The sequence below is a fragment of the Leptodactylus fuscus genome, chromosome 2 (assembly GCF_031893055.1).
Source record: "Leptodactylus fuscus isolate aLepFus1 chromosome 2, aLepFus1.hap2, whole genome shotgun sequence".
Classification (NCBI taxonomy): Eukaryota; Metazoa; Chordata; class Amphibia; order Anura; family Leptodactylidae; genus Leptodactylus; species Leptodactylus fuscus.
This window is the reverse complement of record NC_134266.1, coordinates 16,870,399-16,884,031: the sequence shown is the minus strand read 5'-3', so window position 1 is coordinate 16,884,031 and position 13,633 is coordinate 16,870,399. Positions and strand designations below refer to the sequence as shown.

Sequence of the window (13,633 nt, the reverse complement as noted above, 5' to 3'; positions counted from 1 at the left end):
TGTCTCAAGCCGAGGCCGGCGTGGCTGACTCGGCCGCGGAATCCGCAGCAAGATAGGGCAGGTCGCTTCTTTTTTTGCGCTAGCTAGCTAGTGGGAAAAAAAGTGAGTGGCTCCCATTTAAGTCAATGAGAGCCTTTTTTGCAGGTAGATTTTGAGGTGGATTCCGCGTCAAAATCCGCCTATGAAAAACTTCGCGTGAACATACCCTTAGAGCTTCCTTTAAGCTTCCCATTTCTTTTGAAGACACTCTTGATTTTGAAACAAAAAAAACACAGCAATATGTGCAACAAAAAATGCAGCTATTCCACAAGACCTTACCTGAGCCTTAAAGTAATCTCGTGAATTGTCATAGAGATAGATTAGAAAATCAAAGTGATAGAATTCTTCTGGTTAGACCTTGGACAAAACCATGGCGGACCGAAACCATTTAAAAAGTTTAGCTTAGCTTCAATATTTCCCTATGGAACAATTCATTCTGGAAATTGTTCACATTCATATTCCATTGATCCCATCAATGGATTTTCCCATTCAAAATGATAAAAAAAATATATATATATTGTAAGCACTCATGCAAAATTGACGGAAACAACAAGAAAATGGACCACGGACCCAAATTATATATGGCACAGACATGTAGTATACATACACACAAACCACCAATGTATAATAATCATATAAAAATACAAAATATAATAGAAGAATAGAATAGAATATTTCCAGATTTTCTCAACATTATCTATAAACATAAAATTTATAATAATGTCGCTCGTGTTGAAAATTGGAACCACATATAAGTATATGAATAAGTACAAGTTAAAAAAATGAACAAAAAGATATTTCCATATTTTCTCAACATTATATACAAATTCTAAATTTATGATAATGTTGCTGATGCTGAAAATTGGAAGTATACTTTTAAAGGTTATAGGATATGCATAGAAAATAGGACCGTGAAGTCATGAAGTTGAAGTTGGGGCCAATTTTGGGTGGAGTTGGAGTCAGAAAAAAAGATCAATTCCAACTCTAGATTCAAACTAAATGTTATACAATTAATGATACTGTATGATTAATTACCGGTAGATGTTTAGTTTGTTGCATATTTGCATTTAACCACTTACTTTTTAATGAACTAGATCTTTAACGCTTCTGACTGATCATGGCTGTCAGCAACTTATGTAAAAGTCGGAACATGAGGCTGTGAAAATGTTGGAGTCGGTGGTTTGACTTAGGCCCTATTCACATCGGTGTTTGGACTTCTGTTTATGGAGTCCGCTTCATGACCCCCTGAATAGAAACCTATCCGCATAAAAAAGCAGTTACCAAAGGAAACCCATGGACCCATAGACTATAATGGGGGTCCGTGTGGTGTCCACATGAAACATACAGGAAGAAAAGTCCTGCAAGCTGCTTTTTTTCTCTCTGCATGTTTTTTTCACAGAAACCACACGGACACCATTATAGTCTATGGGTCCACGGGTTTCCGCTTTTTTATGCGGATAGGTTTCCATTCACAGGGTGCCCAAGTGGACATCCCAAACGGAAACCTGAATACAGATATGAATAGGGCCTTACACACGCCGTAACCTTGGCCTTAAAACCTCAAACGTAAGAACAGAAAAGGTAACTGGAGAGTAAAAGTATGTGCACTTTTTGATATATTATGAAATATTGGGGCGTCCATAAGGCAAAACCCCATTAATCAATATGATGGGGATCTCACATTCCTTTTAGCTTAAAAATAAACAATGATATCATAATTTCTAGGAAATCAGATCTTACTGTCCCATTGTCCAAAACAACATTCAATGTTATGGCCCCTTAAATTCCTTTCTCAGCCTTGAGAAGATAATTAGTTGGTGTTTTTGACAAGGGGTAATAAAGCTACGTCTTCTCTAAAGTGCTGACATCTTGGTTTATTTCTTGACTTTAGCTGACCCCTGCGTACGGTCTGTTGTATTTCTTTCTGCCCATTTTGGAAAAGAACGGGAGTAGGGAATAAGCTGCTACCAAACATCCCTGGCCAAGAATTATCTCCCATTAGAAAACAGGTCTAGGCATGTTGAGGTTTGGACACTTCTGTTTTTACAATGAATGTATGGGTACATTAAGAAGTCTGTGAAGTCTTACAATGACGTGACAGAAGATCTTCAAAAAACCCATGTACCCTTAGATCCCTACTAGAAGCTATTTCCAAAAGGTTTTACAAACACTAATAACTAGTGATGGGCAAACCTTGAAATATTCTTTTTACAATTATTTGCAAGGGTTGCTCCAGTTTAGTTGCAGAATAAACTTTTTGGGGTCAAGCCAAAAGTGGTTTCTTTATGTTCAGACCACTGACTATAATAAATGGAGGTCCAGGGAAGGTGAGGTAAAGTAAACACTCATCTAAATACTTTCCTCAACTCTCTTGGCCTTCTTCTTGGCATCTGGTGCACGTTCCTTGAAATTCTCAGACCTCTTTGGGCCTGGTCTGTGGTTTTACAACCTCCAATGGTCTGCTAAGGAATTGGCCCTCAGCTGTCTCATGGGGTGCGCCAATGTCATAATGTTTTGAAGCAAGTGTCATTATTTCACTGTACCCAACATGAATCACAGGCCTTTGAGGTCACTTGGGGCCCATGATATCCCAGTAGAGGCCAAAAGAAGACCGAAAAAATTGGGGAAAGTGTACTGAAATCCATGAGGGTAAATATAGGATTTTTGGAAAATATTGTAGATTTATGGACTACAGGAGTCCAGAGGTAAGGACATGGCATTGGTTCTAGTCTCCTTAAATTTGGCCTTTTGAAGACTTGCTGGTTATTGACAACAGAAAAAAACTGCTTTCTAATAAAAATATAATAAAAATATTAAAAAAAAAACCTTTTAACATTTATCCATTATGTGATATTTGTATCCGTTTTATTTTATATCTACCGTTATGCCCAGCTGACCTAAAATTTTACTGAATTTTGATCAATTTATTTTATTTTATTTTATTTTTTTGACCTTTAAGGGAGATTTAAAAGAGACAAGTATTTTTTTCTCACAAGTATGCAGCTTTTCCTTCTTCTAACTCTTTACTTTTTCCACTGGAGCCAGTTTTCTTCCCGCAGATCCGTCTGGTTATACACATGAGCAATCCACACTGTCTCATAAAGAAGCAACTGACATCCGTCACCACGAGGATGAGAAGGAGAGCGGCTACAGCCAAACCAACGACTGCTCCAATTCCAAGGCCACTGAATAGTGTGTCTGCAGAAAAAACACATTTCACATTAGTTTTCACTTATTTATAAACTCGTTGTTATCTTTATTAATTAAATCTTTCATATCTTTATCTATAACTAAAAAAGACATTAAAAAAAAACCAAGATAAAAAAATCTTTAACAGTAATGTCAAATGATATATAAGTGAAGAAATCCTAATGAAAATCATAGGCTAGGTTCTAATCTCACTAGGACTTCTGTTTATTGTGAGAGACATGATGATTTGATAGTTTTTGTGATTTTCAGACACTGGCAAATTCTGATGGACCCTATTGACCTTAATGGGTTCCCGGAGGGTTACAGTGTTTTTTATGTCAAGAAAATTGCTACAGGCTGAACATTTTCTGCCATTAAAACAGTGGAAAGACTGTTGGAATCTTAAATTGAAAGCATGAATGCGAATGTGAACCAAGCCTTTACTGGCTAAGTGACTGGCAAAGAGAACTTTGGAGCTGTATGATGTCTGAGTGATAGGTTTATCGCGGAGTCTATGGTAAAATTATAATTTAGTAGTATAAAAGGTATATAAAAAATAAGAACAAAAATCACCAATAGATGGTGTACAAAACAGGTTCCAAGTGCTGGTATGGAAGTTGTTTCCTATTATTGTTATTATTATTATTATTATTAATAAATTAAAATTTGATGTTTAATGAAATATGGCAATTTCACTTTGGCCACTGAGCAGGAATACAATGAATGATAACACCTAATATATATTCGTGTATAAGCCAAATTTTTAAGCACAGTTTTTGTGCTGAAAAAGCCCCCCTCGGCTTATACTCGAGTCAGCAAAAAAATAAAAATAAAATAAAAATTATATATATATATATATATATATATATATATATATATATATATATATATTTATTTTTTTTTAGGAGGGGATGGAGGGGTGGGGGGTCTGTGACCAGCCGTACTATCAATGTATAGAATCTCCCATAAAATAGTGAAAAAAAAAGAAGTTTTAAAAAACTTTTTAAAAAATAGAAGTTCTAGATGCCTCCTTTCCCTAGAATCTAGAATACATACAAAAGAAAATGACTGTGACACACATACACATTAGGTATCCCTGTGTCTGAAAGTGCCCGGTCTACTGAATATAGGGGATCTGCAGTGTTCCTGTTACATCGGGAAGGGGTTAATAGGAGCACTGCAGATTCCATATAGTCAGCCAGACTGAATTCCAAGTTGGGGAAAAAAAATCCCAGTCTTCAAGCTCAGGGAAGGGGCAGACAGACACCAAAACACCCTCTCCCCTTCCCCAGCACCTACTGAACCCAAAAACGCCGACCATTTTAATTTTTGAAATTTTCCAGTAGCTGCTGCATTTCCCCCCCTCGGCTTATACTCGAGTCAATAAGTTTTCCCAGTTTTTTGTGGTAAAATTAGGGGCCTTGGCTTATATTCGGGTCGGCTTATACTCGAGTACATATGGTATATTTAGTTAATAGTCACAGAGCAATTCTGTAATACTCTTTTATAGCAAGCAATGAGTCGTCTGAAACTATAGATTCCTATGGTCCATGGGGCTGCTATAAAGGGATACATTTGAATGTTGTTAACATAGATTAGATACAGTAATGTCTTGCCTGCTGTGCTGAAATACGTAGAGACCTGGCAACTGCTGAGCTTTATTTAAGTGCACTAGCAAATATTTTTAAGTCTCTTGATGTACAGAAGGCATGCCAAGCAGCAAAGCAACACATTTTACTGAATTATAATATATAATTTGTACAGCTCAATGTTCACCTTTACTCAAGCAACAAATATATTCATTAAAGGGATTTGCCAGTTTTTTTTACTTTTTTTTTTTCTAATATTCAATTCATGGGGCTCAAAACTTAAACTTTGCAGTGTTCAACTGATCTGATGCCTCCTGTTGTGGAAGCTACTGTCCAGAAGCAGCGCTGCTCTTGTTGAATAGGTGCAGAGCAGCCCTGTATGGTGGTGGTACTGGGCTACTGCAGCTCAAAGATTTTGGCCTCATCCTGTGCAGCAGCTTCCATCAATGGGATGTTGCAGGGTTTGGGTGTTGGGCCACCAGCGAATAGACACCAATAATCTATCCTGTGGATAGACCATTAGTAGAGATGAGCGAACAGTAAAATGTTCGAGGTTCGATATTTGTTTCGAGTAGCCCCTCAATGTTCAACTACTCGAATCGAATATCGAATCCTATTATAGTCTATGGGGGGAAAATGCTCGTTTCAGGGGTAGGCAACATTCGATCAAATTATACTTACCAAGTCCACGAGTGAGGGTCGGGCTGGATCCTCCGAGAAGTCTTCTCCTTGCAGCGTCCCCACGGCGTCTTCCGGCTCTTCATTCACTCTACCAGGCATCGGGCCTGGGCAGAGCCGACTGCGCATGCCTGCACTACAAGCGGACATGCGCAGTCGGCTGTGCCCAGGCCCGATGCCTGGCAGAGTGAATGAAGAGCCGGAAGACGCCGTGGGGAAGCGACACAGAGAAGACTTCTAAAGGAGAAGAACCAGCATTGACTGGACGACTATATAGCATTCGGCCAATCAATGCTGGTTCTACATCGAAATTTTCCATTCGAATAGCGAGTGGTACTCGATCGAGTACGAGAATTTCGAATACCGTAGTATTCGATCGAATACCTACTCGATCGAGTACTACTCGCTCATCTCTAACCATTAGTATTAGAAAACAAAACAAAACACATGGGGTGCTGGATATCCCCATTAACCAATCATTTCTTTATGTAGAAGATATATAATTATATACATGACACATAATGAATAAATATGTTTTTAGAGTGTGGGTAGACATACCTTGTCCACTCATCTTCACATGAAATCTCTAATACAAAACCTTGTAAAGGTTTGTAGGCCTCGGACTGAGCCGACAGTAAGTAAGTGGCCATTTTCTTGTGGCTTGTGGGCATGTAGGCCCGAAGCCTACAAGTTTCACCACCTGTGCCGGAAGAAGACATGTGAAGAGGACATTCCTGAAGAAGATGGAAGCGGCCCTGGAGAGTTCTCTCGCAGCATTGGGGACACCCCCAGTGCTGTTTGAGCGCTGGGGCCCGCCCCCCGTGTTGCGATTTCTACGGAACGGCGGCGCGGAGAAGACATCTAAAGGTAGGAAAAGAATAGTCTTTATTAAGGCTATTCCTACGTGTCAACCAGAATAAAAGGAATCCCTTTAATAATTTTTTTTATAAAAAATAATCTATTTAATAAATATTAGTGTCTACATCTTTCCTGAACATTATAGAGAGATCTCAAAGCATAGTAGCAATTTGACTAAACCTGAAATTTTTGGCAAATTTACAACACAACTAGCTTGTTATGAATCGGTCCGTCCTTCTCTACTTATTATTGGGTGCTTCAGAGACCAAAATTACGGTGAAGTCCTGAATGCTAAGGTTGTCATGGTGAAACAACCCCTTTAACGATCGAAACCCTTCCTCCGCAACCATTCCACGGAACGAATAATCCTGTATTGAAGTCTACACATAAAATATCCATTGTATAGTCATTTATTATTCACTGAACCACTAAGAAGAATGGAAGCCTGCTGACCCACAACTGCTACATGGTTTCGCACAAGGGGTTGAACATACAATTATTCCACTTTATGGAAATCCTACACGTAATGTACAGCGCACAATGACTGCCGTTGGTAAGCTCGAAATGCAGCTTTCAGTCCTAAAGCGCTACTTAATTTTATATTTTGTTTTCCTGTTGTTATCAATCCCAAACTCTCTGCTGGGATCAGCCAGTGACAAATGGGAAAAAGTCAAATTACTTTACATTTCTAGCTAATGGCAAAAGACAGGGGAGAAATCTTTTCACTGCAAACCCATAGCAATGCAGAATAACAGCTTAGGCTCAATTTTACACTGTTTGACCTACGGCAATGACAATAAGCCACCGAAAACCGCTTTTCCGGAAATTGATCATTTTATTTTTTAACCCTTGAAATTATAATCTCACGGGGTGGAACAAAAAAAAATCTAAATTAAAATTAATGAAGGGGAGAAGAAGTGGCTTTGTGTGCCAACTTCTGTGTGAAATCTTGTAATGAACTCATTAAGATGCATTAATTCAGGGAATCGGAGTGTGCATGCTGACAAGGCCTACATAGAAACGGAAAATATTACTATGGGGGGGCAGAGATTACATATATATCTACACCAATTCATCTATGCTATGCACACTAGAGATGAGCGAATAGTAAAATGTTCGAGGTTTGATATTCGTTTTGAGTAGCCCCTCAATATTCGACTATTCGAATCGAATATCGAACCATATTATAGTCTATGGGGGGAAAATGCTCGTTTCAGGGGTAGGCAACGTTCGATCAAATTATACTTACCAAGTCCACGAGTGAGGGTCGGGCTGGATCCTCCGAGAAGTCTTCTCCTTTCAGCATCCCCGCAGCATCTTCCGGCTTTTCATTCACTCTGCCAGGCATCGGCACTACTAGCAGACATGCACAGTCGGCTCTGCCCAGGCCCGATGCCTGGCAGAGTGAATGAAAAGCCGGAAGACGCCGCGGGGAATCTGCACGGAGAAGACTTCTAAAGGTAGGAGAAGAAGCCACGTTGATTGGCCGACTGTATAGCATTCGGCCAATCAATGCTGGTTCTGCATCAAACTTTTACATTCGAATAGCGAGTGGTACTCGATCGAGTACGAGTATTTCGAATACCGTAGTATTTGATAAAATACCTACTCGCTCATCTCTAATGCACACGTCTAAGGAACTTGCAGGCCGACAGTAACACCAGGTGCAGCAAAAGTTATTGTTAGAAAATTTCCTGTTTAAGGATTTTAGGATAAATATGAATTTTATAGTGTTTTTATTTTTCTTAAAGATAATGTATCACCTATATCCTTACTAATTAATGACAGCAAAGTACCTATAATGTAGGAAAGGGGTCAGAAGCACCCGGCACCCATGCCAAAAGTATCACACGATACTTATTTCCCTGGCACTGCAGTCCGATTGCTCTTCGACATAAAACTGCTATTATTGTACTGTGGGGTCTCTTCAGAGTCGGCATCATTATGCAATGCTTATTTCCCTAGTCCTCATCGAAATAAAACTGCTATTATACCGTGTGGTCTCTCCAAAGTGTAATAAATGGAGCCACAAGGGAGGTGATAAAACATGAAAAACAATGTGACTTACCTTCCCTGCGCTCTGGAGCTACTCCGTTGTCTTCGGCGCTTCTGCCTGATGTGAGAGACCACCAATAGGGTCTCAGGGATCATGTCAGCTTCATTACACTGGCATGACCCCTGAGACTCAGAGGTTTCTAACTTCAGGAAAAAGCACCGAAAAGAACGCAGCTGCTCCGGAGCGCAGGGAAGGTAAGTAGCATTGTTTTTTATGTTTGTCTCTTGGTTCCCCCGTTTTATACTCTGGAGTCTGAAGAGTACAGTATAATAGCTAGTGAGTGGCACAAATTGGAATTTTATTAAAGTTTGAATATCATACTGTATGGAAGGGGCCGCTATGGGATATACTACTGTGTGCAGGGGCTGTTTTGGGATATAATACCATGTGCAGGAGCTGCTATAGGACATAATACTGTGTCCAGGGGCCACTATGGGAAATAATACTGTATACAGGGGCCATGATGGGGCATAATACTGTGTGCAGGGGCCACTATGGGGATAATACTTCCAAAGAAAGGCATTGGACTATCTGAAAAATGTCAAATTGTTTTCTGGGCATAAAGATCTTTAAAATATTTTATAGATATGTTTTAATCATGCTCTGTGGCCTGTACAATGGTCATTGTGCACAGGAAGAGGGAAGTTAAGGTGTCACTATCATCTATTGACAGGTAATACACTGTCTAACAATAAGTATTTGGACACCCATGCAAATGAAGATCTCTGTGGTCGTGATGCATGTTACATCTTCCACCGTTGAATAGGAAACAGCATTGGCATTAGTCACATGTAAGATGCCACGAAGTGCAGAGCTGTCCGATTTCGAGAAAGGGGTAATTGTGGAGTACCACAGAAATGGTCCATCCTTAAGGGACATAGCAAGCGAACTGAATTACACAAAATTGACAGTGGCCTATGTGATTACCAAGTGGAAGGTGAATGGTGATTGTCGGAATGTGCCCCGAGTCGGCAGATCCCCGAAACTGGGAGATAGAGACCGACGAGTGCTGGCCGGAGAAACCGCACCCAACCGATGGCTCACATACACCAGGAGTGTCACCAGGCATCCGGGAGTATTGTGTCGCTCAATCCCATCTGTAAGGAAGCATCTGCTGGGGTCTACCAACTATTGTATAGGAAGAAATGGTGTTTCTCTATTCTACCACAGGGGTCCAGATACTTATTGGTAGACAGTGCATCTCATATCTCTTATAAAGTACAAGGCTGAAAACACCTGATCCACCACTGATAACAGGTATAAAACACAGCTCTTTGTACATGTCACACAGCAGGCCCACAGCGATACCTTAGATGGCAATGCTGTTGTTTTGCACTGGTAATATTTTATATCCATATGACTGATATAAAGCAATTCTCCTGACTACTGACCTACTTAACACAGTAGATTGGGCTAGATGGAAGCCCCCATAAACACAGTCCAATAGAAAATAACAGATTAGAGACAAATCTGCCTGTATCGATTTATTTATTTAATTTATTTTTTTTTTAAAAGGGAACATATTAACTTTTTATGTTATATTCTGCATATGATTATGGGGCAGCCACCTTACTTGAGCAAGAAATTGACTCATTGAGTCTATGGCAGAATGTGGCTTGCATGAGATCAGTCATTTATAAAGGTTTCTGGCTTTGAAAAAAGAATTCTAGAAATTCAATCTGAATATGAAAAACTAATCTTCCTATGTCTATCTACCTGACTAGAGTTTCTTTGCAGGTGTAATATCTGTTACGTCAATGCTCATTCCTCCTCACTCCTTTATATAGATACACAGTCTGTGCAGTCAGACATGAATGTGTTAACAATAAGGTGAGGTTAGTAAGCCACTGAAAAACAACTCTGGCATTGACTTTTATCCTTGAAATTCAACATTTCCCATCATTTGTTCACCTGATATCATCTGGTAATGGAAAGTTGGGAAGCCACGTTCATATCCAATAGTCTGCCAAAATGGGTTGACTTTTCTGTTTGGGGGATTTTAAGTAACCTTTGTAGTGGAAAGGTATTTAAACTAAAGGAAGTGGACATTTTTTTAAAGAAATACTTTTTAATTCATTTTATAGATAACATATTTGAATTTTTGGTAAATCTTTTTAGTGATGTGTTTGATGACAAGATTTGAGTAATCCTCGCAAGATTCATTTTGTGAATATTTGTAAGAATCACTTGCCTGTTTGGTTTCATTTAACGTTCGACTGCTAATTTCATTATGATCCACACCAGAAGTGCTATGGTTATATTACGTACCCCCAGGATAGGTACACATGATAAGCGCTGATACTCATCTTCCTTTACCTCTCCTGAGCCCCTTCACGTTCCCTTTTGGTCATATTCCCACCTCTTCCAATTTCCTGAATGATGTCATAGGTGTTGGGGAACTGTTGAGGTCTGTGACAGAGCTTCAGCAGTCACTTGGGGTGACTCAACCTCATGTTTTGGAAACTCCCTTGGGCCTCCCCTTATTATAAGCCAGGGTCCGAAGGGTACAATAGCACAATAGTGATTCATCAGTGGTGAAACTCAAAAATTTGGAGTTCAGCAGAACTCTAAATTTTGGAAAAAAAAAACCTATAATGAACCCAGCTCATTGCTTATCTCTACTCATGAAAAGCATTTTCACTGCTTATATTGTAACCACCAGAACTTGAAGGCAATTCTGAGTAACTTAATGTAATAAGAATTTGATTAAAGATGAGCGAGTAGTGAAATATTACGATATTCGTTTCGAGTAGCCCCTCAATATTTGATTATTCAACCGAATATCAAATCCCATTATAGTCTATCGGGAAAAAATGCTTGTTTCAGGGGAACCCAAAATTCGACTAAGGAGAGTCACCAAGTCCCAATGACACCCCAGGAAATGATGCCAACACCTCTGGATGCGAGTTGAGCTTTGTACCAGCAGAGTTTTTGACCCTTTGGGTAAGTTGAGCCTTGCACCAGCAGAGTTTTAGTTATTGGCCCTTTGGGTGAATTGAGCCTTGCGCCCTCAGTGTTTTTGGCCCTTGAGGTGAGTTGAACCTTTAACCAGCAGTGTTTTTGGCCCTTGTGATGAGTTGAGCCTTTAAACAGCAGTGTTTTAGTTTTTGGCCATTGAGGGGTGAGCCGTAAAACATTATTTTTCAGGCCCTTGGGACAAACCCTAAAAAATTAGTTTTCAGGTCCTTGGGGAGAGCATTAAAACATTAATTTTCAGTAACACACCTAGGTAGAAAAAAGCTTTTTGTTTTCAGTTTTCCTGCCTAGCAGAAGCTAATCGCTATCTGACCCTCACTACGACGTCTCTCCCTATCTCACCAAACCGCATCTGACACGAATATGGCTGACACTATTCTTATAAATCACCTGATTTAGCCAGCCAATGACTTTTCCTATTTTTTTTTTTTTTTTGATGCCTACGGTTTCCTGCTTCCTGTCCCACCTTCCCTGCACAGTTATTGGTGCAAAAAAAGCACCAGAGGGGATATAAATTTTTACTGTGTTTACCGCGTGGTATTCGATCGAAATTGAATATGTCGGATACTGTAATATTCGATTGAATACCTACTCGATCGAACGGTATTCACTCATCTCTAAATTTGGTACAAATTGGAATTGGACTGGTTGTATAAAAGGTTTATTACAATAAGGTGTGTACCATGTCTGGTCCTTAAAGGGATTTTCTGGGCAAAAAAAAAAAAAAAAATGTCTGTTAGTGCTACTAATGGATTAATAAATGCACCCATGTACCTTTTAGAGAGTTTTGAGTGATTTCTGGGTGTCTCTTCGGGCTACCGGCATCACCTGCTTTTGCTTACTTGATTCAGCTTCCTACTATATAACTTTCTCATGAAAATCCTCTCACCTCACTCTCGCCTCCATCCTTTCTCCCCCTTATAACTCCTCCCTGTTTCTCGCCCTTCCCTACCTACTCAGGCCAACTCCCGACCCATATTCATTACTTCCATGCTACTTCTGTTGAGATGGCTCCTCCTGTACTGCTCCTGTACGCCTCTTTCTCTGCAGCCATGATCCACCTCTACTGTAAATGTGTGGATGTACAGTAAAAGTGAATTACCGGCAGCGGTGGGCACAGTGTAGAAGAGAGGGCACCCTGCAGAATCATTAAAGAGAGAGGAGCCGTCTCTCTAGAAGAAGCTTGGATGGTAAGTATAATGGGGTGGATGGGGGGTAATAGTAGTGACGATCCATTTTCGGAAATAGGGAAACAGGTCATCACCAGATGATCAGAACATGTCCCTGTGCAGTCACCCCATTCTCAAGATATAAGTGGATATATGGTATATTCACAGGATTTGCCATACATTTCTCAAATAATAATAATAATAATAATAATAATAATAATAATAATAATAATAATACAAAAAAGTTCATAATAATGAATATACAGAACTAGATAGATTATAGATAGATACAGTAAATAGATAGATGGATAGGTAGATAGATAAATAATAGATAGATAGACGAGATAAATGCCAGACACTGTTACTCATCCATTACTGAAAGTAATATTTTGATTGTCAAAATTTGCCAAGATCTATGCTTAGGACGGTTTTGCTTAGTGTTGGTGAAATTGCTCTGGAGACTACTTCTGGTGACATCTGAAGAATTAATAAACTCCTATCAGAGTTAATCCCCATAAATACTGAACTTCACCTTATCGATTTAATACTTACACCTGCATTTCCCAAAAGGTATTTGTCACCGCAGCGTCTTAGGCAGTGATGAGAAAATGGGGCTCAATTTTGAGCTTTGCTTTTCATGGTGAAGAAAAAAAAATTTCAGTATTGAAACTAAAATTGTGTGAACTATACAGGTCTCATGCAGTTCTACTGAAGCAGTGGCTGAAATGTTAGGACTTATTTGTGTCTATAATCTATGATGTATTTTTCCTTGGACAAGGTTCATAGAAACACAAAAACATCTTGTCTGAATTATAATAGCAAGAAACAAATGAACTTTCTTAAGTAATTTAGGCTCACTCTGTAATGCCACGGAGGAGGTGAACAAAGAGGGGTGATGGAGACAATTGTCTGTTATGGTTTACAAGTCCACATTGTCTGCAATAGGCATTAAAATAATGCTACTATTTTTTCCTACACAAGAACGTTGGGATGAATGGTGGCATGGACTACTATGGGTCTATGTGCTGTTGGTGGGCAGCCTGCGGTACACATGGATCTTAAAGCACACAGGCTAATAA

The 13,633-nt window shown here is 39.4% G+C and overlaps 1 protein-coding gene across 3 annotated transcripts in view; it reads right to left on the bottom strand.

Moving 5' to 3' along the window:
- The window catches only part of NCAM2 (neural cell adhesion molecule 2), a 393,282-nt gene that overhangs the window by 32,593 nt on the left and 347,056 nt on the right, over window positions 1–13,633 (bottom strand). For 2 of the 3 annotated variants that reach the window (XM_075263468.1, XM_075263470.1), the window contains exon 16: window positions 3,033–3,237. In XM_075263468.1, the coding sequence (XP_075119569.1) occupies window positions 3,033–3,237 (205 nt within the window). The remainder of the gene's footprint in view (window positions 1–3,032; window positions 3,238–13,633) is intronic. The other variant, XM_075263471.1, reaches the window with a different exon arrangement.